This window comes from Oryctolagus cuniculus, chromosome 4, assembly GCF_964237555.1.
Source record: "Oryctolagus cuniculus chromosome 4, mOryCun1.1, whole genome shotgun sequence".
NCBI lineage: Eukaryota > Metazoa > Chordata > Mammalia > Lagomorpha > Leporidae > Oryctolagus > Oryctolagus cuniculus.
Genome location: NC_091435.1, coordinates 48,259,340 through 48,284,789, shown reverse-complemented (window position 1 = coordinate 48,284,789; position 25,450 = coordinate 48,259,340). Strand labels below are relative to the sequence as shown.

At 39.5% G+C, this 25,450-nt stretch overlaps 1 protein-coding gene across 1 annotated transcript in view; it reads left to right on the top strand.

Annotated features, from left to right (window-relative positions):
• The window catches only part of PROS1 (protein S), an 85,195-nt gene extending 73,330 nt beyond the window's left edge, over window positions 1–11,865 (top strand). Inside the window, exons 13-15 of the mRNA XM_002716756.5 lie at window positions 537–685; window positions 3,368–3,593; window positions 11,316–11,865. Coding sequence (XP_002716802.2) covers window positions 537–685; window positions 3,368–3,593; window positions 11,316–11,476 — 536 coding nt within the window. The 3' untranslated portion in view covers window positions 11,477–11,865. The remainder of the gene's footprint in view (window positions 1–536; window positions 686–3,367; window positions 3,594–11,315) is intronic.
• The last annotated feature ends 13,585 nt before the right edge of the window (window positions 11,866–25,450 follow it).

Below are 25,450 nucleotides of genomic sequence, written 5' to 3'. Positions count from 1 at the left end.
ACAGTGCTCGCCCCTCTAATCTGATGTCAAAATCATCAGCTGACTTCAAAATATTTCTCCATTGTTGTACAATCCAACTGCTTTATGTGTATAGGTCATCTTTCCTGACATGCTAGTATGAGTGGTTGGTATTGTGGTGGAAGCTATAGTCACATTTCTCCCTAGAAATATTACAATGAATTGTCTGAACTTCCCTCTAAATGTATATTTTAAAATACAACCTCTCCGAGCTTTTGAACAAGAGAGAAGGAGGAACTTTGAAAGAGCAAATAAGGAAAATTGTGAATAACCTTAACACCATGAACCAGAATTTCCTGGAAAGATATAAGGATTGGGCTACATTTGTGTGTTTCTTGCCTGTATTTAAAGAGACTTATGTTTTGGTTTGTCTAAATAATATAGACCTTTGAGAAGGGGAACTGAAATCTTTCATATTTCACCAAGAAAGCTTTGAATATTAATTAGATTACAAGGATTGTTCCCAGTGCACTTAGCAGTTTATTGATCCTGCCTCTGTTTCCATGTTTTATAAACAGATAACCTATCCTATGTTGAAGATTGGCAAGTCAATGTGACCTTGAAGATCCGCCCGTCTACAGGCACTGGTGTTATGCTTGCCTTGGTTTCTGGTAACACAGTGCCATTTGCCTTGTCCTTGGTACAATCCACCTCTGAAACTTCTCAGGTAACTTTACTCTAAACCTGTAATGAACCTTGTTTTGCTTGTTTCTGTTTGTTATTTTTGAAATTAATCAATCTAATTATAATATTTGCCTCAAAGGGTTAATTTAAAGATTTGTGGTATAATTTGTGAATAGTATTTGGCACAATCTTCAGCACGTTATTAAGGATCCAAAAAATGTCCATTAATATTGACTTATTTACAAGATCTGTACCAAAAATTAAGGCGAGAAGGGACTGTAGAGCTAAGGTGAAGGGGACACACACAGGCTGCTTGGCACCAGCAGAGAGTATGTAGAGATCCATCCTTATTCAGAATTCTTGGAGCAGCGTGGGAATTAGTCTGTACTAACAGAAGAGAAGTGAGACTGGTAACAATTCACTCCCAGATTATTTAGTGTTTAATTATAGTGTTTTGTGCTTCCTTGAACTTGTAATCATTTCTCTCATGAATACATTAGGAAATAAGAGAGAAAACTAATACTGATCCACTTGGCTTCTTGCCTGCAACTCCTATATGATATTACAAAGAAGAACAGGAAAGTCATGGATAAAAGGAAACTTATATAAGAGATATCAGAACATCTGTATTGCTCAGACATTTATTAGAGGCTGATAGTCCTTTCCATGTGTCATCCACAGTGGATTCCAACAAGTTACAGCAAGAAGCTTATGTTTATGCCTGAGTTGGCTTGAATGCTCTCAGTAACCTTTAGAGAGACATGTAATTGAATAATGCATACAATAATGAAAAAAGGAGTACTATTTACATCTTAAAAAGACAATGGGGAGCAGGAGCAAGTTCTAGTGGTTAAAAATAAACAACTTAAAGTCCCACTGACTGGTGTTTTTTGTTTATTGTTAATCTATAATTTACAAGTTTACTACATTTGGATTTCAGGGTTTTTTTTTGCTTTTTTTTAAATTCCTATCTTCAACATTACATTCAAACACTAGAGAAGGTTAATTCATGTCATGTCTTTGACATTTTTTTACTCTGTCTGTGTTTGTCTCCTTGCTCTTTCTGCAAGTCAGATTCCCTTTTCAAATCCTAGTTACAGTGTTTCATAATGGTATTTCACTTACCATTGATCTTTCTGGAGTATTTTATGAAACAGCCATCTCCTTTAAGAAATTTAAGGGTGTGTATATGTGCTCATATAACACAATAACAGGTTTCCTCAAATAACCTCTATTTGTGAAGTATAGACTATTCACTTAACGTGGATACCTTGGATTCCAAGTGTACATTTCAGACTGTCTTTGTACCACCTGGGAATCATTGTAAAACCAATCTCTCTAGTTTTTATTTTCTTTGTTCTTTTATACATTTGCTCTATCACATATGAGCTATCTGTATACATCACTATCAACAAATTGGTATTTCAGGCATATCAGCAGTTTGAAAATTCAGCGACATGCATATGTTTTCCTTTTTGAGAATTTTCTGGTAGATGCTCTGACTTTCTGCCCGGGATTCCTGGGGTTTCTTTCTCAAGGCATCTTCTTGCACTTTGTCCCAAATCTATGGGACTGTTTCTGTGACAGAGACAAACCCTTGATCTTGCCGGCATGTGCTTAGTAAAGCACTTCAAATTTTCCACATTACTCCAGCAAACAGTAATCAGTTCCTTTTTTTCCATATATGAGTTTTGAAATTAAAAGGCTCATAAAGATAAACCAGAGCCAGGAAGATACTACTGCAGGTGCCCATTGTTAGTAAAACAACTCTGTTGGTTGAGTTTTTAGAAGCCAGTTTACATTTTCATCTTAAGTAAACCTGCATTTTGTAAAACCAGCACACCGGGTTCTAGTCCCGGTCGGGGCGCCGGATTCTGTCCTGGTTGCCCCTCTTCCAGGCCAGCTCTCTGCTGTGGCCAGGGAGTGCAGTGGAGGATGGCCCAAGTGCTTGGGCCCTGCACCCCATGGGAGACCAGGAGAAGTACCTGGCTCCTGCCATCGGATCAGTGCGGTGCGCCGGCCGCAGCGCGCCAGCCGCGGCAGCCATTGGAGGGTGAACCAACGGCAAAGGAAGACCTTTCGCTCTGTCTCTCTCTCTCTCACTATCCACTCTGCCTGTCAAAAAACAAAAACAACAACAACAAAAAAAACCAAAAAAAACCTAAAATATATATTAAAATTACGATTATTATTATAATTAATAATTTTCATACAGCATGAGGGCTTTATAATTTTTTTCTCCTTAAGATTCAGTTTTTTGGGGTTGGGCATTGTGCTGTAGCAGTTAAGCTGCTGCTCGGGACACCCAGATCCTATATCAGGGTGTCGGGTTCAAGTCCTGCCTCTGCTTCCAATCCAAAACCTGTTAATGCGCATTCTGGGAGGCAGCAGATGATGAGTGACGTGCCTGGAAGCCTGCAGAGGATGGCTGAAGTGCTTGGGTCTCAGCCTTCCATGTGGGTTACAGAAGGAGTCCCAGCCTCTGTGCTTGGCCTGGCTCAGCCTTGGCTATTGTAGGCTATCTGGGGAGTTAATCAGTGTATGAAAGATCTCTCTCTCTCTCTCTGTCTCTCTGTCTCTGTCTGTCTCTCCCTCTGTGGTTGCTCTGCCTTTCAAATAAATAAAAATAAACAGTTTTTATGTAGTTTTTTAATTTCAAAATTCAAAATCTCTCTTAAATGGCATTACTCTTGGTATTTGCTTATATTGGGCCTTTGCTCTTTAGGATATTCTGGTATCTGTTGAGAATAGAGTAATATACCAGCTCGAGTCCATAAGTCTGTGTTCTGGTCAACAATCGCAATTGGAATTCAGCGTCAGCAGAAACCATCTGGAGCTGTCAACTCCGCTTGTAAAAGATGTCATCTACTCTGAAGACCTTCAGAGACATCTTGCTGTTTTGGACGAAGCAATGAAAGGAACAGTGACCACTTATCTGGGTGGCCTTCCAGGTAATGTTACTTTTTCTTTTAGTTTTAAAAAACTATCTTAAATTTAGGATGTTTTAAATATATACTTTTAGCAAGAAGACATCAGAAGGGAATACAAAATTCCAATACCTATTTTTTTTTCTGGAAGCTTATATTGTCATTTTTTGGAAAAATCCCTTTAATATCTGCATTAAAATTGTATGTAGCAATGGGGTATCATGTGATATTTTAATACATGTGTACATTTTATAATATCTAAGAGGATATATACATGAATTTCCTCATTTAATATTTCTTTATTATAAAAACATTCAAAATCCTGTTTTCAAAGATTTATTTATATATTTATTTATAAAGAAGAGAGAGATAGTCCATTTGCTGGTTCACTCCCACAATGGCAACCAGCAGGGCTGGTCCAGGCCAAAGCCAGGAGCTGGAAACTCCATACTGCTCTCCCACATGTGTGACAGGGGCCCAAGTACTTGAGCCACCTCTGCTGGCTTTCCATGGGCATTAGTAAGAAGCTGGATCAGGAACAGAGCAGCCAGGACTCTAACAGGCACTGTGGTATGGGATGCCAGCATCCCGAGTGGCAGCTGAGTCCGCTGCACCACCACAATGCTACACCCAGTGTTTTGTTTTCTGGTTTTTAGAAAGAAATACATAGTATGTTGTCTTCAGTCACCCTACTGTTCAATAGAACCCAAGAACTTCTTACTCCTTTCTAATTCCATCTTAATACTCAATAATTTACCCTTCCCCATTCTGCTGCCTTAATATTTTGTTACTATATTTTGTTTGTTTTTAATGGTGAACCAAAACTGACCGTTCTGCATTTGGCTCTCCTAGTCAGAAAGGATGATCCATGTCCTCCTCACAATAGCCTTGACAGTGCAGTATTTATTCTTCCACTCATTCATCATTTATCCCACAGTTATTCATTCATTATTCCATTTGTTTAACACTTGTCCAATATAGATCAAGAACTTATGTCCCAAATACCAGGGATATAGTAATACATAGATATGGCCCCTGCTATTAAAGCTTTTACTGTCTAGTATAAGAGAAAGATGTTAGACAAATGATTAGGAAAATATCAAAATAATTAAAATTTTGATCATTTCTGTAAATGAAAACTTTGTTGTTTTTTGAGCTTAAAAATGGAGATTTGACTTGGGATCAGGAACAACCTTTCTGAATATAAGGTTAAAATATAAATGTGATGTTTGAAGGATTAGATGAATTTAACCAGGTGGTGTCATACAAGTAAAATGGCACAAAATGAGAAAAGATTGTGCTTGAGAACTACACAGAAGATCCTTAGGGTTAGAGCCTTACTGAGCAAGCGGTTGGTAGTGCAGGATGAGGCTGTGAACTGAGTGGGTGGATGGCAGGTTTGTAGATCTGGTTCAGGGCCTTATAACAGACCTAAGAATGACTTAAAGGTCTTAGAGTAAAGACTATTACATCAATATCACACATTGTAAAAATTCACCTGGAGGGCTAGGTGGAGCCACAGGTGGTGCAGCTGAGAACTAGACAGGTGTTGGGCCTTCAGGGAAAGAAGCTGTCTTAGCAGCAGGAGGAAGTACACAGCATTGCCAGGTGCATGGTACAATGTGCAGGCACTGTGCAGAGTGTTCCTCATGTACCAAGTCGCTCAGTCATCAAATGGTCCTGTGAAATCAGCACTGAGGATCCCCATTTTACAGATGACGAAGAGGGGGAAACTACTCAACTGCAGACAGTATGCATTGAACAGACTGGAGACGTATGTAAGAAACCAAATAAATAAGGTTTGATGACTGAAAGATATTAAGGATGGATTTAAGTATCTGTCATGAGTAGTTGCAGGAGTGGATATCCTTCTTAACATAGGAAAAACTAAGAAAATCAGTTAATTTAAAATTGAAAACTATGTAATTGGCACAAGCATTTTACTTTATATTGCAAAAAAATTGACACATAAGTTTTTTAAAAGTATTTTCAGATATTATTTGCAGGTTATTTTATTTTTAAAGATATGTTTATTTATTTGAAAGTCAGGGTTACAGAGAGACACACACAGAGATCTTCCATCTGCTTCTTCATTCCCTAGATGGCCACAATGGCCAGGCTAGCCCAAATCCAGGAGCCAGGAGTCAGGAGCTTTATCAGGGTCTCCCATGTTGGTGGCAGGGGCCCAAACATTGGGCCATCTTCTGCTGCTTTCCCTGGCCATTAGCAAGGAGCTCATCAGTAGTGGAGCCACTGGGGCACAAGCCAGCACTCACAGGGGATGTTGGCAGTACAAGCAGCTTTACCAGCTGTACCACAACGCTGGCCCCACGTGCAGACTGTTCTCAGGGAGAATTCTTAGCTCGACTTCTGGACTTCCAGCAACCTTCCTTATGTAGCTGTATACCCTCAGGGCCTTAATTACTTATGCGTGGAAATTTTATCTAGATTTCAAAGGAATAGAAATAAATAGGTTCTAAAATTTATTTATAGATAGAAAGAATAGACAGGATGGTTAGAGTGGTAGAAATAATAGGTAGATAGATAAGAGATAGATATAGTTAGTTAAGTAGTTCATTACCATAATAATCATGAGGAAGTTTAAATAATGAATTTGTATTGAGACCACAAACTGCCTTATTTACAAATTAGCCAAATGGAATTTTGAAAGAGTTTTAAAGACACACAAATATTAAAATGACAGCTGTTCCAGGACTTTGCAACAACACTGAGGACTGACTTGATGCAGGATGTGTTGAGAGAGAGAGTGAGGAAAAATTAATGGGGGATGAAAATTGGGATATTAAATTAAACAGTAGCATAGTATGTGATGTTTAGGTAGACTTGAAAAGGATTGTTTTAAAAACTGCTGTGAACTCATAGTAGAGGGTAGACTTTATTCACTATGTCGGCAAATCAGGGGTGGAAAGATTGAAGTATTTATTTTTGGCATAAGGTACTGAGGCCGAAAAATATCCATGGTGAATTGAAATTCAGGGAGAAGATACACCAAAAAAGAGAAAGCAAGAGATGAAAGTTTTTAAAATGAAATTCAATTCTTAAGAAGCCAAGACTATTACTTGGAATTCAGTTTGATAAAGAGAGTGAAAGGGCAGAAATGTACAGAGGTCCTAAAATCACCTTTACCTACTCACTTAGGAGTTATTAAAAATTTTATATTTTAGAACAACAAATATTGCATAAAAGTGAATCGTCTATTGTGACCTGTTGGTGTATTCTGAGCCAGACACCATTTCTTTGGAAAATATAAAAGTTTTATTTTTGTCCAACAGTAGGAAAAGAGATATATTTATTATGGCATTTCAAAAAGATTTCCAACTAACTATAATTTAATAGATATTAACAGTCCTTAAGCTGTTGCTCAACTTTACAGAGAAAATAATATATATGTATTATTTTTATAACAAATGTATAATATCATAAGATTATGCTCTTTTCTACTCTTCTTTTAGTGTAGTGTTTTTGTTCAAATTTTAAAGAATAATAGTTGTACACATTTATGGACTACAGTAGGATCTTTCAATGCATGTGCAGAAACAAGGCAAGCAATAATTTCTCTTATTTAACATTACTATGGTTGGAGGCTTAGAGCTTCTTCCTATTTGTTCCTGTAATGTCTACAGGTTATTTTGAACTATAGGCTCCCCAGTATGCTGTGTAACACTACAAACGTATTCCTTCAGTCTAACTGATTTGGTACCCGTTATTCAAACTGCTTCTCTTCCACTCTCCCCTTCTCAACCTCTAGCTATCACCATTTTGTATTTAGACTGAGTTTTGATTTCTTTTCTTTTATTTCTTCCTCCCTCCCCTCCCCTCCCCTCCCCTCCTCAAACCCCTCCCCTCCCCTCTTCTCTCCTCTCCTCTCCTCTGTTTCCACATGTGAAGGAGAACATGTGGTATTTGTATTTCTGTGTCTGCATTATTTCACTATTTATTGAAAAGACTCTTTCTCTACTGTGTGCTCTTGATACCTTGGTCAAAAATTAGTTGATTGTATTTATGTAGATTAATATCTGGGTTTTATATTCTGTTCTATTGGTCTATGTGCCAATTTTTGTGCAAGTACCACGCAGTTTTAATTACTATAGGTTTTTAGTATGGTTTGAAGTTAGATATTGTGATGCCTCCATCTTGATTGTTTTTCACTTTCAGGATTGCTTTGATTATGCTGGGTCTTTTGTGCTTTAATTTGAATTTTAGCATTGTTTTTTCTAATTCTGTGGAAGAAAGTCATTAGTATTTTGATGCAGATTGCATATAATTTGTACACTGCTTTAGGTAGTAAGGGTTTTTTAGCAATGGTAATTCTTCCAATCCATCAACAAGGAATATCTTTTTGATTTTTGTGTCCTTGATGATTTCTTTCAGCAGTGTTTTTATCATTTTCATTAGAGAGACCTTCACCTCTTTGTTTAAATTTATTACTAAATATTTGTTTTTCAAAGCAATTGTGAATGGAATTTTTTTATTCCTGCTTCAGAAAGGTCATTATTGGTGAAACATGTTACTATTTTTTGTATTAACTTTATATCTTGTGAGTTTACTGAAACTGGTTTATTAGTTCTCACAGTGTTTTTGTGGAGGGCTTAAGTTTCTGCATGTATAAGTCATGTCATTGCAAGCATGGATATTTTGACTTCCTCCTTTCCAGTTTCAATGCCCTTTATTTCCTTCTCCTCCATAATTGCTCTTGCTAATACTTCCAAGACTGTGTTGAATATGAGTGGTCAAGGTGGACCTCCTTGCCTTTTTCCAGATCTGAAGGAGAGGAAATGCTTTCAGCTTTTCCTCGTTCCATATGATATTGGTTGTGGGTTTATCATATGTAGCCTTAATAATTTTGATGTATGTTCCTTCTATATATAGCATTTTGAGAGTTTTTATTATGAAAGAATGTCGCATCTTATCAAATGCTTTTTTCTGTATCCATTGAGATGACCATATGGTTTTTGTTTTTCATTCTGTTCTTGTGATTTATGTTTATGGATTGGTGATGTTGCACCACCCCTGCCTAGTTGGGATTAATCCCACTGGATCATGATGTATGATCCTTTTGATGTAGTGTTTGATTTGGTTTGACAATATTTTGTTGACAGTTTTTGCATCTATGTTCACCTGTAGTTTTCATTTTATGTTTTATCATTGGTTTTGGTTTCACAGTGATGCTGGTCTCATAGAGAGGGTTTGGTAGTGTTACATCCTTTTCAGTCTTTAGAAATAATTTGAAAAATATTAGAGTTCATTCCTCTTTAAGTGTTTTTTTAGAATTCAGTTGTAAAGCCATTAAGCCCTGGAATTTTCTTTGATGAGAGCCTTTTAAAAAATAAAGATTTTATTTATTTATTTGAGATGTAGAGTTACAGATAGAGAGAGGGAGAGACAGAAAAAAACAAGACTGAGGCAGTAACTAAATGTCTCTTTGGGGCCGATACTGTGGTATAGTAGACTAATCCACCACCTGCTGTGCCGGCATCCCATGTGGACGCTGGTTCGCGTCTCAGCTGCTCTGCTTCTGATCCAGCTCTCTGCTCTATGGGAAAGCAGTGGAAGATGGCCCAAGTGCTTGTGCCCCTGCACCCACGTGGGAGACCCAGAAGAAGCTCCTGGCTCCTGGTTTCAGATCAGGTGACTGCAGAATATAGCTTCTACAGTCCCTGTTCCAGAACCGCAGGCCTCCAAGAGTGCCTTACTCACATCCCACAGGTTGTGACAGGTTTATGCTTGGAATTGTGCACTAGCAGGCACAAACCTGGATCAACGAGATGCAGATAAGGCCTTCCTGACACTCTACAGGTAACCAGAAGTGTCCCTGGGTCTCAAACAACTATCACTGATCCAGAGCTGCAGGATGTATTGGGGTCCTAACGTCTGTGCTGATGAAGTCATTTGACCATGGAATATAGCTCCAACAGTCGTAATTCCAGAGCTCCAGGACTCAGAGGGTACCTTATCCAGGTCTAACGAGGTAAACGTAGGTTAAACTAAGGATTGTGCATTAGCTAATGAAGTTCTGGGACAGAAGACTGCACGTGAGGCTTTCCCCAGACTCAACAGAAGAGCACAGGTGTCCCTGGAACTTACAGAACCATCAGTCGTGGTCTCACAGCTGCAGGATGCAGTGGGGCCCTTACCCAGGTCTCACAGGGTAAATGCAGATTGTGCTAGGGACTGTGTGCTGGTGACTGCCAGCCTGAAGCACAGGAATGCAGATGGAGCCCTCCAGCATGCGTGTTCCAGAGCTGCAGGACACACAAGGGCCTGCTCCCAGTTCCCACAAGTCATGCAAGAGTGACCCTGGGGCTTGTGCCCTGGCCTCTGGGCACCCTGTGTTAAGAGGTGCCCAGGGAGATTTCCTCAGATCTATTCCTCTGGGCTTTTGTGTCAGCTGCTGCTAGCACCAAGCCCCATGAAGCAGAAGGGCTGATTGCATAAAGCAATGGGGTAAAGCAAGTAAGTATGGCTCTGGGACTTGTGGCCAGCAATACTGCGGCTGCAGCATGCAGAGGGGTCTGCTCTCTGCCCTCGAAAGTTCCATGACTCTGTGTCTGGGCCCTTCGGGGAGCAACAGGGCTGCTTGCTGTCACCTCCATGGAATGGAGTTTTGCAGCAGCTGCGGTGCCCCAGCTCTGGTCTGGGGTTTCGTGTGGGAGGCAACGTGGATCCCTTTCTCACTTGGGCTCCAGTCGGGTTTCTAGGTTAGATTTAAAGCCGGCGAGGACTGTAGGATTCTCCTGTAGTTTGTGCTGCCAGTCTGAGGCGATGATGGATTTCACAGGTCTTTCTGCTTACCTTGTCCCAGCAAGATGGAGTCCCGCATCCAGGCACCAGGGTAGGAGCTGTGATGTGCTTTGTTTCTGTCTCTCTGCTGGCTTTTTGAGTCTCTGTGTGCTTTGGAGCCTTGGTCACTGGTTTTTTTTACTGACATTTTCCCTCAGTCTGTCTTCTGGAAAACTTGGTCCTTTCCTTGTTATTTCTGGTTCTCCTCCGTGGCAGAGGCATGTGCAGGACCTCTCTATTCAGCCATCTTGCTAAGTGTATTTATTTATTTGTTATTTTTATAACAATGTAGAATATCACATGTAAGAATATGCTCTTTTCTACTCTTAAGTGTTTCTACTTGTCTTCAATTTGAATGTAACTGAATATGTTTATAGAGTTGCAGAAAGCCAGGTCTAGCATTGTGGCATGGTAGGAACAGCCTCTGCCTGTGATACTAGCACCCCATACGGGCGCCGGTTCAAGTCCCAGATGTTCCACTTCCGATCCAGCTCCATGTTAATGTGCCTGGGAAAACAGTGAAAGATGGCCCAAGTACTTGGACCCCTGCACCCACATGGGAGACCTGGAAGAAGCTCCTTACTCCTGGCTTTGGCCTGATCTAGACCCAGCTGTTGCAGCATTTGGGGAGTAAACCAGCTGATAAATGACCTCTCTCTCTGTGTCTCACTCTCTATCTGTAACTCTATCTTTCAAATAAATAAAACAAATCTTAAAAAAAAAGAATTGGAGAAAGTCATGAATATACTGAATTTCACGCCAAGCACAGTACCTTATGTGTATAGGAGTCATATAAAATGTGTTTATGAATAGAACTCATATTATTAACTTTTCCTGTAGGATTAGAATTTCATTGGAAATGGAAAATCTAAATGATTCTTTTAATCAAAGGCAAATAAGATGCTCAAAATTTTGGACTAATAGCCTGATATTCTGTTTTCACAGATGTTCCCTTCAATGCCACACCAGTGAATGCCTTCTATAATGGCTGCATGGAAGTGAATATTAATGGTGTACAGTTGGACCTGGATGAAGCCGTTTCTAAGCATAATGATATCAGAGCTCACTCATGTCCATCAGTTTGGAATGATAAAACCAATTCTTAAAATGTCCTTTTCTCTGCTGATAGTATCTTTTTCTTATGTGTAATTATACCATAACAGTTGACAGTTTTTACCTATGATGTGTGATCTTTGACTATTTTGTGGTATTTTTGCCTTCCTGAAACTTTTAAAAGGTTCTTTTTTTTTTGAGAAAAAAATTTTGTTGTGATATAAATTACATTTAAAATTCTTGTTTCTGTGGCTGTTTAGAAATTAAATAATGGAACAGATATTTTAAATTGGACTTTTTTGCTTCAAATGGCATTGCTTCAATTTTTGTTTGTAAAAGTAAAATTTAATTTTGTCATCATAAGCAAGTATCTATTTTTCTCAAAAGCAAACTAAAACAAAACTTTATGTCATTAAATGCCTTGTATCATAGGCAGATACTAGTATTGTTTGTTTGTTTTGTTTTTCCTAATGAAGGTGAAAGAGGTGAAGGCCTTTTAAATATGAATTGAACAGAGGGCTTGACTTTTCTTCCAGAACAGTTGCCTGGTGAGACCAGCTTGGCTTTCTCATCTTTCCCTTTCCTAGTTTCTCATTTGATGCTGGATCTTCACTGAATCTGAAAAACACTGAGATAAATTTTCATGAGAGAAGCACAGGAATCTTGCTGCTTGGAAACTGGATTCCATGAAGAAGAGTGGTTTGTTTACATTGGAATGAGTTGGAAGCCAGGATGAGTACATTCCTTAAATTTGAGTGGCTCACGCAAGATCTGGATTAGAAAAGGCAGCATTTAGTGATGGTAAAGAGAATAAAGAAGTATGAAAGTTTATATCTTTCCTTGAATACAATATATAATTACAAGAGAAAGTTGCTAGAGGTGATTGTTGAAGGAGAAAACAAACTATGGAAAATAGAACAGATTTTAACAATAGGATAACCACTCAAGGATATGTTGAGTATTCTGTCTCAATAATCAAAGAAGTGAGCAGGTAAAATTGTCACTTACTGGATGGTGATATATTTCTTTTTTTTTTTTTGTAATATATTTCAAATGACAAGTTTGTTGCTTCTGACCCAACCATTCACAGGAGGTGTGTATGAAATGTTTTAACAGACAGTATTAGAAAATGTTTTTTCACCATAGTTATTTTACACCACACAAAGCACATTAAATTAGTGTTTATTTTAAAAATGTATATGAATAGTATCATTATTCTGTCAATTCTTTGAACAACACATACAATTACATAATATACATGCAACTCTTTTTACAGCCTATTAGTTTTCAGTTGAAAGATGAAGCTCAAATATTTATTGAAAGGTTATGATTGGACTGTAGACTGGAGTATAAAAAGGGGAGAAATGAAAAATGACATGAATTGAGTACCTGACATATGCCAGAAGTTGTACTTTGTCATCTTACTGGACATAATTTTCTCCCAGATGACACCATTATACTGTGGTTGATGAATATCAACAAGTTACTATTTTTTTTTAAAAGATTTACTTATTTGTAAGTCAGAGTTACAAAGAGAAAGAGGGCGAGAGAGAGAGAGAGAGATCCATCTTTGATCCACTGGTTCACTCCCAAATGGCCGCAATGGCTAGAGCTGGGACAGGCCAAAGCTAAGCCTGGGTCTACCACATAGGTGGCAGGGGCATAAGTATCTGGGCCATCTTCCACTGCTTTCCCAGGTGCATTAGCAGGGAGCTAGATTAGAAGTGGAGCAACTGGGATTCGAACCAGCACCCATATGGGATTGAAGGCGATACCTTAACCCACTGCACTACAATGCCAGCCTCAATAAGTAAATATTGATAATTGTTTTAATGTAAAAAAACAAGGAGGGGGCCGATGCCGTGGCTTACTTGGCTAATCCTCCACCTGCGGCACCAGCTTTCCATATGGGCACTGGGTTCTAGTTCCCGTTGCTCCTCTTCCAGTGCAGCTCTCTGCTGTGGCCCGGGAGGGCAGTGGAGGATGGCCCAAGTGCTTGGGCCCCTGCACCCGGAAGAAGCACCTGGTTCCTGGCTTCAGATCGGCACAGCACCGGCCATAGCAGCCATTTGGGGAGTGAACCAATGGAAGGAAGACCTTTCTCTCTGTCTTTTTCTCACTGTCTGTAACTCTACCTGTCAAATAAATTTTAAAAAAAGGAGAAAAACTAAGAAAATGAGAAAAGGAAAAAAGAGTGGAAGAAGGGGAAAAATAATTTCCTTTGAGGAAATATTCTTTGTTTCTCATTCAATTATAACAGCACTCTAGGACAGCTATAGAAGTCAATACCATATTTTGTATTAGCAGAAACTTTCCTATAGGCAGTGATCTTCATAGTAAGAGAGAAAAAAATAGGAAAACTAAATATCTACTTGCCTATAAATTCTTAAATACAAGTAGATAGTAAAAAATTGAAGCCCACAGAGAAAAAAGATTAAAGATAGGGATAGCGAGGTAGAAATAGAAATTAAAAGATTAGGAACTGGTGTTGTGGTGCAGCGGGTTAAACTGTCATTTGCAACTCTAGCATGCCATATCAAAGCATTGGTTGTCATCCCAGCCTATCCAGCTCCCTGCTGATGTGCCTGTAAAGGCAATGGAAAATGGCCAAGTACTTCTGCCATGGCACTCAAGTGGGAGACCAGGATGGAGTGCCTGGCTTCAGGTTCCTGGCTTCAGCCTTGTCCAACCCTGGCCACTGCAGCCATTTTTGTGGGGTGAGCAATGGTGAGCCAGCAGATGGAAGACCTCTCTCTCTCTCACTCTCTTTCTCACTCTCGCTCTCTCCTTCTCTCTAATGCTCTGCCATTCAAATACATAATGTTTTTTAAAGACCAAAGGACTGAAAGAATAAAACATTAGGCAAGAAGAAAGACAGGCAGAGATGAAGGGAAGGGAGAAGGGAAAGAGACAGAGAGGCAGAGGAATATGGAAAGAGGAAGCAAACCTGGCAGAAAATGAAAAAAAAAATTAAAAACAAGCACAATGAATACATGGAATATTGAAAACAAGCAAAATGATGAGGAATGAAAGCCACAGAGACAGGAGAAGTCACAGAGGAAGTGGTAGAGCAGTGAAGAGCAAAGCAGGAAAAGAGGGTGCTCAACTAATTTCTCCAAGGTAGAGATGGTTCTGAGGACTTGCTGTGGTAAAGATGTTCCTGGACACAGAGCTATTGGTGGTATGGCTGCTAGAGTGTGAACACCCCAAGCTCTTGCCAAGGTCATCAAAAAATGCCCTGTAGGCGAGGACAAGGATGATGACTTTAGGGCACTCTGCCAAGAATGAGTGGACCCACAAATGTCTTTGACATTTTTGAGCCTTGTTCCTGACTTCTTTGGGGCTCAGCATGTTTACACAAAAGGGAGTTGTCAGTGATTGCTTCATGCTGAGAGTTTTGTATTGGAATCAGAACTGTGGAAACTTAAATCTCTTGCCATAAGACAAGCCCAAACAGAATCAGTTGTGGCAGATATACCACACACAAATGGACACTCTTAGGATGGCAGGAGAGGAAAAATCCAGTAGTGTGCCAAATTCAGTAGCCTATGAAGATGACTGAGTGAGAGAGAATGCCATGTCTTCCATATTTCATGAAGGAAAAAAGCATGCTTGAACTGAACACTTGGGTAGAATCAATCACTAAGCAATAGTGCAGCTACTCTCAATATGTATTCAATACCTCCTTAGAAGGGAATCTTTGAATTTCAAAGATCCCTGTAACTTTTATATAACTCAAGAAATATGTAACAGGATTATTCTAGAAATTTTAAAGATTCATTTATTTTCCCTGCAAGCACTGAATTATTTCAGAACCTTTGGCAAATGTATATCCAAGTATAAATAGTAGTTTTCAAAGAAACTTTCTTGTACTAAGCCATTATGAGTTAAACTCATACTTCTTGCTGTTTGTGCTTTCCTTTCTGATGTTTAAAATACTCCTTAGAAATGTCTACAAAGACTGGGGATATATAGCATTTCACTTCCTGTCCCCAGGTTGAACTTTCTAGGATATGCAATGAAGAAAAATCAGTTAACTCTAGTCTTATACCTCTTGTTTGTAATATAATCATCATAATCCTGCAGTTCAACTCTAACACGTAGAACCTGAACCATCTACCATATGCAATAACTACATCTGCATATTGCAATAACTGGAGGTGTTGGGAAGGCAATGATAAACAATTCCTTCAACAACTATTCATGGAACACATGGAATGGACCAAACACTACACTGTTTTTGGTCACTTGGGTTGTAAGAATGAACAGAATACAAATATCTATGCACCTATGTTCAAAAATGATTATGGAGATGAAAGGAACCCTTAGAACCGAAGGCAGCATTGTCTTCTATTACTCTTAGCATTGTGTCTTGATAAATATTAATGTAATCCGTTCTAAACCTTTGTATCAGAATGATAGATTCCAGATTACTTTTTTATGTGTTCAATTTAAAAATATATTTTGGAGGTGTGGAATTTAAATAGAAACTTAATCCATAGGGCCAGTCATTATCACTGAAAAGTAATTGCTCAGGCTCTGGGTGATCACTTCCACTGATGCTTAATTACTCTTTGTCAAAAGGGACCCATTTTCTCTTTATTCAGTGCATCAGTTTAGAACCTTCAAGAAACAGATGCCAAGAGGGGGTTAGATGGGTGTTGCAGACTGCATTATGCCCCTCCAAAATCCGTTTGTTGAAGCCTTAAACTCCAATTTGACTGTACTTTAGAGAGGTTCAATGAAATTTTAAGAGTTCAGTGAGATAGAGTCAGGCCCCAATCTAATATAATGTCTTTATAGGAAGAGAGAGACTAGGCATGTTCACACACACAGGGAAATCCATGTGACGGAGCCAGAAGGTGGCCATCCACATGTCACAGAGAGATGCCGCCAAGAAACTGCGCTGATACCTTGTTCTTAGATTTCCAGTCACCAGAACCTTGATAACATCAATTTCTATCATTTAAGCCCTCTGGTCTGTGTTTATGCTGCAAAACTTGCAAATCAATGAAATAGGCAATAGATTTATTGGGAGAAACACCTGTGAAAGAAAAAGGAAGACCCAGGGAAAAGGTAGGGCGAATATTCAGGAAACCCTATAATCTGACACCTGTGAAAGAAAAGAAGGAAGTCTGTTGATAGGAAGTCTCAGATATTTAAAATTTTTTTAAAGTTTACTCATTTGAGAGAACACAACACAAGAGAAGAGATAGAGAGAAAGCTCCCATCTACTGGCTTATTCCTCAAATGCCTGCAATGGGAAAGGGAGCCAAAGTTGAGAGCTAGGAACTCAGTTCATGTCTCCCAGATGGGTGGCAGGAACCCAATCGCTTGAGCCATCATCATTTCTGCTTCCCAGGATCCATATTAGGAGCAAGCTGGAGTCAGGAGCCAGAGGTGGGCATTCCCAGGCACTGGGATATGGGCTGAAGGCATCCTTACTGTTCATTTAACTGCTAGGAAGTCAAGTTTTGTGCAGTTCTGGGAAGATTTCAATGAGATCGATGAGGAATTCTTGAAAATGTTTGCCCATCAGAAGAGTGTCCATCAGGTGGGCAAAGCCTGACATAAATATGTGTACTGTGCTCAGTCATTGAATGGAAGCAGCCCTGGTAGTTCCAGGGTGTGTAACAACCAGGGCTGTCAGCCAGGTATGTTCCACCAGTAGGTTCCCTTGAAGACTGTCTGAGTATCATACTTTACATGTCTGCTACAGCTCTGTTAGGATGCTCTCCTTTAATATTAAACCAAAATCAGACTTTCTATTCTCAACACTAAATCATTACTGACAATAAACATAAATGAGTTAGGATATCATTGGGTGCAAATAGTAGAAACTCAACTTGAATTAGTTTAAACAAAAGGAGAATGCTTGAAAAAGTATTTGATTGACTCATGGATTTCAAGGGAAGAAAGAATGTTTCTTGGTCTTAGCCCACTGCATGACAACACTGGGTCCATTGTGTCTGTCTTTTACAAGGACACTTATCATTAGAGTTAGGGCCCACCTGGATAATTTAGAATGATCTCAGGATGCTTTATTTAACTAAATTTGCAAAAGCCCCCTTTCCAATCAAAGTAACGTTCATAGGTTCTGAGATTAAGATATGAACGTATCTTTTTTGGGGGCAGTATGACACCATTCAGCTAATTATATTTACAATATGTGTAAATTCACGTTACGCATTAGAGTAATGTTAAAATTTGCGATAACAGAAAATGAGAGTAATGTTACATTATAATAAGCATGAATTCTGAATGCATATTATTTGGCTTAAATGTCTTTTCCATCAGTTAGAGCTATGAGAACTTGGATAAGTTATTTAATATCTCCATGCCTTTGTTTCCTTATATGTAAATTGGGATAATAACAGTGCCATGGTTATTTGGTTTGCAGAAAGAATAAACTGCCCATAGTAATTGATGTATAAATGTTTGCTATTACTATTTTTATTATTGTTACTAAATAGAATGTTGGTTGAATTCCTAGATTCATTAAAGTAGTGGTGTCACAATGGGTGAAAGTCTTATCTTCTCATTTATGGAACTAGAAACTTGATATGTTGTAGTACAAAATCTAGTTTTGAATGAAGTGATTGCTAAAGATCCTATCTCATGCATTGATGCTTCCCAATTTTGTCCTAGGCTTGTCTTGCAAGTGACAACAGCGTGCTTAGCTTGATTCCATTTTTCTGAAAAAGAGAGATTATCTCTTCTCTTTAATTAAAGATGTCTCACATCTGTCCCATTGTGTAATAGTGCCAGATTTAGGAAAGAGTGATATTTGAAAACCTTGACATACTTATTTATGCTGTCTTTTTTCACCAACACAATTTTCACTGCTACCACAGCAATCATTCAGACCCATGTTGTTTCTGACCAGAAATGCTAATCCACTAAGCACTCAGGTTAATCATCATTTAACAAAAGAAATAGATTCTGACTTGCTTATAAATTATGTGAGGAGGAAGGCAAGGAATCAAGGAAATAATTAACTAGAATAATTCATTTAGATGTATTTCCCGTGAAAGCATTAAAATGTCTTTGTTGCTTCCTGAAAGAACTGCTTAAAAGCATTGATATATTGTGGTTCCTTAAATAATTTCTCAGTTGATTATGTGGTTTATGAAGTTAAAAAAAAAGAAGAAAATTATAGAACTTCATACCCAACTTGGCCTCAGTTGTACACCATAGATTCATTGAAATAAAAATTCTATTCCTTAAGGTAGTCAATTATTGGCAGAGGCTATATAATGCTTTTTTTCTATTTTAGAAAATTTAAATATCCTCTTATTAGAAACAAATATAAGGTCTTTTGGAGTGGGCAGAAGATCTCTCTCTCTCTTCCTCAAATGGTTCTGTCTCTTTGGAGAACCACAACACAGTGACTTGGATTTTAAAATCAGAATTTACATCAACTTTCTCTCCATTTGTGCCATCAATTTGGGGGGTAAGTGACACACATGGTAATTAGACACAAATGTGAAATGTCACTATACTTCCTCCATAGTTTTCCCTGACCCTAACCCTTTCTTCACCTGAAAAATTCTTCAGTCCAAGGACTAAGAGTAAATGTTTATTGTGGACTAAAAGGACTAGTGCTGTGGATAAGCCCGTTTTTGTCTGTTGTTGTTGTTTTGTTTTTTAAATGCTTTCACTGCTTTGTTTTCTACCCAAGATCGCTGGAGGGTCCAAGGTCCTTTATGATCTTTCCCCATCTACTGCATCCACCCATCATCCCTACCATATCAGATCACTTACTTTGTGGCCCTCCTTAGCTGCCATTTGATTTACTTGTCTTCATTTCTTGACATTTTCTTTTCATATTTTTCACTCCATTAAAAGAACTTTTCCTGCCTTTATTTAGATTTTGCCAACCCCCTCTATCCACTTTCTTTTATAGCACTTAACTATATTTGTATATAATTTTAAGTGTACTTTAATTTACAATATGTTTCCCTCCATAGAATAGCAATTTTTTTTAAAAGGATGAGTGTTACCTGGACCCCAGTGCCTGGCATTTAGAAAACAATACATATTTGTTGAATAAATAAATTCTGTTATATATTTGCTTTACTTCTTCACCAACTAGGTTGCAAACACTTATGTACAGGGAAAATACCACTACTCTTTTTGAACCTGGATCTGCTTCTGAACAGTCTCCCTGCCTCCTAAAATACAAATGACTTCATGGATAGTTGAACAATCTTCATTCAGCACCAGTGAAGGCAAAAAGGAGAACAAGGAATAAAGTGAAAAAGAATGAGCCATCTGAGTTCTAGTAAATGCTTTTTTTTTTTTTTTAGCATTTTGAGATGAACTATAATATGCTTCACTACCATCTCCTCCAGAAGAACGATTATCTTGACAGTGAAATTTTTCAGAGCCATGTGTTTACTGCAGAGCATTAACAAGAGATAAAGGGAAACATGGAAGGCATCTGTGTTTGTGTTCTGTCCAGAAAGAAGCAAGACTAAGCCCTTTCTCCTCAAGACTGAAACAGGACGATTTAGGGTAAAATACACTGCATCCTAAAGAGATATTACCCTGGAAGAAAATATTGACATGCAACGACGCATCCTGTTTTTCTTCTCATTCTTGGAATTGCATATCCCAGGCAAAACATATGACTCATATTACTGCAGAACATCCCACATCCACAAATCATGCCAGAACTGTCTCAAAGGAAATCCTCAACTTTTACATCGACCTGGACATGCCATTATTTTTCAAATACTCTTACAAAAGAAGTGTTTCATCATTACTTTGACATCTTTGGGAATAGCTTAAATGAGTTCTACTCAATTGCAAAAGAAAAAACCCACAATTATTTACATTTAGCAGACCTGTTGTCTTTCCCCTAACTTAAAAGCCTATTATCCAACTACATTTTTGCTTTTTGTTCATCTTGTATTTTTGCCTGAAACACTGCTTTTTTTCTCTATCTGCCTTTGAAGGTAAACTCAAATTTCTGTCTTAATTTTATTTCAGTTCAGCCAAGTCAAAACAGAACCGTAACGTAAGCTCGGGGGTTTCGAGATTTCCTACTTTTCTTCACTCTCATGCTAACCTTGATTGCATGCTTCTCAGGTTCACTTCTGCTCACCACTTATTTTTTTCACTTGAGATAAAACTCACATAACAGAATTGTAGCCATTTTAATGCATTCAGTGGCAATTAGTACATTCAGAATATGCTAGATAATTATTTTACATTTCTATATTTGGCCTCCTGAAAAGAAAGTCTATTAGACATATGTCTATGAACCTGTATCTATTAATACAGATTTTTAAGATGGGATTTCTTCGGGGAATTGGCTCACTTTACTGTGTTGATGGAGGCTCCCCATGACATGTCATCTAGAAATTGGAGAACCAAGGAAACAGTGATACAATTCTGCCTGAGTCTGATGGCCTGAGAACCAGCAGAGCTGATGCTTTGATTTCTGAATTCAAAGCCAACCCTGAGACCCTGGGTGATCACTGGTGAACATCCTGGAGTCTGAAGGTTGGAGAACCTGGAGCTCTGATGTCAAGGGCAGGACCAGATGGACGTTTCAGCTAACGAAGAGGGAGCCGTTCCCTCTTCCATTGCCATTTTGTTCTATTCAGGCCCTCAGTAGATTAGGTGATGATGTCCACACTGCTGAGGGTAGATTTTCTTTATTTAATCTACTGATTCAAATGTTAATCTATTCAGGAAATATGTTCACAGACATGCCAGGATAATACCTCACCAGCTGTCTATCTCTTATCCCAATCAAGTTAACACATAAAATTAACCATCACACCTCCTTTCTTATAACTTTAACAAACTTGTATTATCTACTCATGCTGGAGCCCTCAGCAGATAACCTAATATTTGAATTTCCTGAGAAGACAGAGCACACAAATCTTACCATCTACCCTAACTTTCCAGTCCCCTTCACCCCTGCTCCCCTGATGCAAGGGGAAAACAGTGTATCTTTTATCCAGGACCGATTTCCCTTCTGCTCCTGCCCCATTTCCTCCTTTTTCTTGTACCCTGTCTTCTTTACTTTCTTTTTTTTTTTCAAAGATTTATTTTATTTATTTAAAATATAGTTACAGAGAAGTAGAGACAGAGAGCTGAGCCGATCCGAAGCCAGGAGCCAGGAGCTTCCTCTGGGTCTCCTATGTGGGTACAGGGGCCCAAGAACTCGGGACACCCTCCACTGTGCTGCCAGGTGCATTAACAGGGAGGTGGATTGGAAGTGGTGAATCCAAGACTTGAACCAGCACTCTTAGGGGATGCCGGTGTTGCAGGCTGAGGCTTTAACATGCTGCGTCACAGTGCTGGCCCCTCCTTTTTATTTTTTTAAAGATTATTTATTTGAAGGTCAGAGTTACACAGAGAGAGAAGGAGAGGCAGAGAGAGAGAGAGAAAGAGAAAGATCTTTTGTCTGCTGGTTCACTCCCCAACTGGCTGCAATGGCTGGAGCTGAGCAGATCTGAAGCCAGGAGCCAGGAGATTCTTCTAGGCCTCCCACACAAGTGCAGGGGCCCAAGCACTTGGGCCATTTTTTACTGCTTTCCCAGGCCATAGCAGAGAGCTGGATCGGAAGTGGAGCAGCCAGGACTTGAACCGGTGACCACACGGGAAGCTGGCACTGCAGGTGGCCGCTTTTCCCGTTATGCCACAGTGCCGGCCCCCTTTTTTACTTTTTAAGATTGATGTATTTTATTTGAAAGAGATACAGATAGAGAGGGAGACAGACAGATCCTCCATCCACTGGTTTACTCCCCAGATGGTCACAACACCCAGGGCTTACCCAAGCAGAGGCCATGAGCCAGGAATGTCTTCTGGGTTCCATCCTTGCCTTCTTAATCAGCTTTTTTCCTTTCTGCCTATTCTCCCTGGTCTACAAACTTATCCAGGATATTGCCATTCTGGAAATGATTTTTAGTTAATTCTTGATTTTAGTAGCTATCTGTTTTGCCTTTCCTTATCGCTGCTAACGTTCTCAAGAGAATAATCCGTATTAGCTGCTTTATTTACAAAAATACATTTCTATTTACAACATAATCCAATGATGATCACAGATAGTCCACTAGAATCGCTTTTATTAAAGTCACTCTTGGGCTGGCGCTGTGGTGCTGTGGGTTCAGCTGCCACTCGCAGCGCTGGCATCCCATATGTGCACTGGTTTGTGTCCCGGTTGCTCCACTTCTGATTAGCTCCCTGCTAATGGCCTGGGAAAGCAAAGAAAGATGACCCAAGTTTGAGCCCCTGCCACCGTGTGGGAGACCCAGAGAGAGCTCCTGGCTCCTAACTTGGGCATGGCCCAGCACTGGCTGTTGTGGACAATTGGGGAGTGAACCAGCAGTTGGAAAATCTTTCTCTTCACTCTCTCTATGACTCTGCCTTTCAAATAAATAAATAAAAATTTTTGAAAATGTCACCCTTGACTTCCTATTTGCAAAAATGAAGATTTGAATGGTAATTCTCACTGACCTTTTAACAAAATTTGAAACCTGTTGACTGTGGCTTCCTATCTGAGCTGAAATGCTTCTAATCTGTTTTTGTGCCCTGCCCCCATCAAATTTTTTTTCCCCGGCTTGTCTGTTTTGTTTTTTTTTTTTCTTCCCTGCTCTGCGAAAGTCAATATTTATTTATTTATTTTCCTTGGTGGTCACTTTTATTCTTCCAAATTTTCAAATAAAGTGCACCCATCAAGATTGTAATATGGCTATATTTTACAAAGTAGGTTTGTCGACTCTACCAAAAAGCACACATGGAAAATTGACAAGAGAAATGGAATCTAAAGCAACAAACAGCACAAGCAAAACAGCACAGACCAAACAATTGCAACCACACTCTTACTACACTCTGTAAGTTAACAGCTTGAATGACCAGTCACTGCGTGTAGGCTTCTTAGTTTATTGCAATAACAGAATTCTCCATGGTTCTTAGTGGCTTATATTAATGCTATGAGGCCCCAGGGCTGCTTTGCTCACCTGTTTGCAACTCCAGTATTCTAAGTGCACCTGAGGAGCATCTGTTCCACTCCCATCTAGGCTATACCCATCTTTATAATGATCTGAATGTGACAGGCAACTCATCAAACTTTCCACCTGTAGCAACACAACAAGCTCTTTCAGACTTTTGCTCTGTCATCTTCCCCATTTACTTTTCAGGAATTTTCTGGAAAATATAGTGCAGACTGGCCCACATCTGAAGACTATAATCATGAATCAGGTCTGCAGTAAGAGCACTTCATGCCCTTCAGTAGCCCCTACATCTGCCACCGTGCTTACCTTAGTCTATGGGGCAGAAGGCTCTTAACACCAATGGCCATGCTATTACCCGTGGTCTCTGTTTACCCAAGAGTAGCTTAGTAAATAATGAATAAGGTATTGACAAAGTAGGCTAAGAAATCAGTGTGTGTGACAACAAACCATAGTGCTGCCATACTGAGTCTCTCCTGCCATCACTAATTCATCCTCTTACAGGACCCTGGCCTCCTGCCAGTCTAACTGGTGCCACTCTCCAGCCATAGACTGGAACTGCTATCACCAACTTTTCTGGAAAGGTGGCATACCCAAAAGGCTATACCTAGAGAATAGTAAAGGAATGTTAAAATACAACTCCAGCCTTCCATTAACCTATAAATGTATAAAACCTTGCTTTGAAGATTTATTTCTTTATTTCAAAGGTAGAGATGGGGAGTGGGGAAGGAGGAGACAGACATACATATTCCATCTGCTGATTCACTCCCCAGATGGCTGCAACAGCCAAGGTTGGGCCAGGCCAAAGCCAGGAACTCTATGCTAGTCTCTCACATGGTGGGCAGGATCCAATAACTTGGGCCATCTGCTCTTGCTTTACCAGGCAGGTTAGCAGGGAATAAGTGAAGCAGCTGGGACCCAAACTGAAATTGATATGGAATGCTGGTGTTGCAAAGAGCAGCTTAACCTGCTTTGTCACGACACCAGCCCCAAGGCTTGTGTTTCCAAGGATTCTGTGTGTAATAAGTTTTGCTGCATCTCTGCCCAGGCCACCTGCCATCCTGGTCTGGAATACAGTATGCAAGGTGCTCAAAGGCAAGGTGTCCAGGTGGGATCAGTTAAACCGCTGCAAGGTCATAATGAAAGGGGCTGCACCTGGGTTGTGCACACTGGCGGCCATGCGTTTAGCTACCAGCTTGTCCTGGAACTCTACCCAGCCGTCTGTGTAGTCTTCGCTGTACTTTGACCCGCTTTTTTCCTTCTGTGGCCCCTGCTACCTTTTTCTTGCACCTTACAAACTGGTCTTCTGCCTGAAATAACCTGTGTCCAACCTTGCCCTAGGCGCTCAAAAAGTGCACGTGCAAGGGACGGAATTTCGGTGGGACATGGTCCAGGAATATAATTGCTGCCCCCTGCTTCTGTGGATTCCTCCTCTGGTTCCTGCCCCATCCGTTCTAGTGGATCTGGTTCTGCGGCTGCTTTCTCCGACTCCTCCACCTCTGTGCTGGCAGAGACACGGAGCTGAAAGTAATCCTTTAAATGTGAATTTTTCCAAATTTCATCTTCGGTTTTCTATTTAGTTCATATACTTCCATGGCTGATTTGATAATCTCTCACTGCATCTTCTATCTTCTGTTCTGGTTGCCTTGAAAACTGAAAAAGTGACTATAAAAGCATTGGAGAGTGACCTTGTGTCTTTTAGGGGTTTGGATGTTAACTTCAAGTAGTTCATCCTAAACAAAAAATTATTTTGAAATTCTTGATTTTTGACTCAGATTAAGATTTATTTAACTCTGATACCATAACTCAGATATTAAAATTGTTTTTTAAAGGTTTATTTATTTGTTTGAAAGGCAGAGTTAGAGAGAGAGAGATAGGAGAAACAGAGAGAGAGAGAGAGAGAGAGAGAGAGAGAGAGAGAGAGAGATCTCACTTCTGCTAGTTCACTCCCCAAATGGCCACAACAGCCAAGATGAATTCTGGCCAATGCCAGGAGACATGAGCTTCTTCTGGGCCTCCCACATGGCTGCAGATATTTGAATTTTTATTTATTTGTTT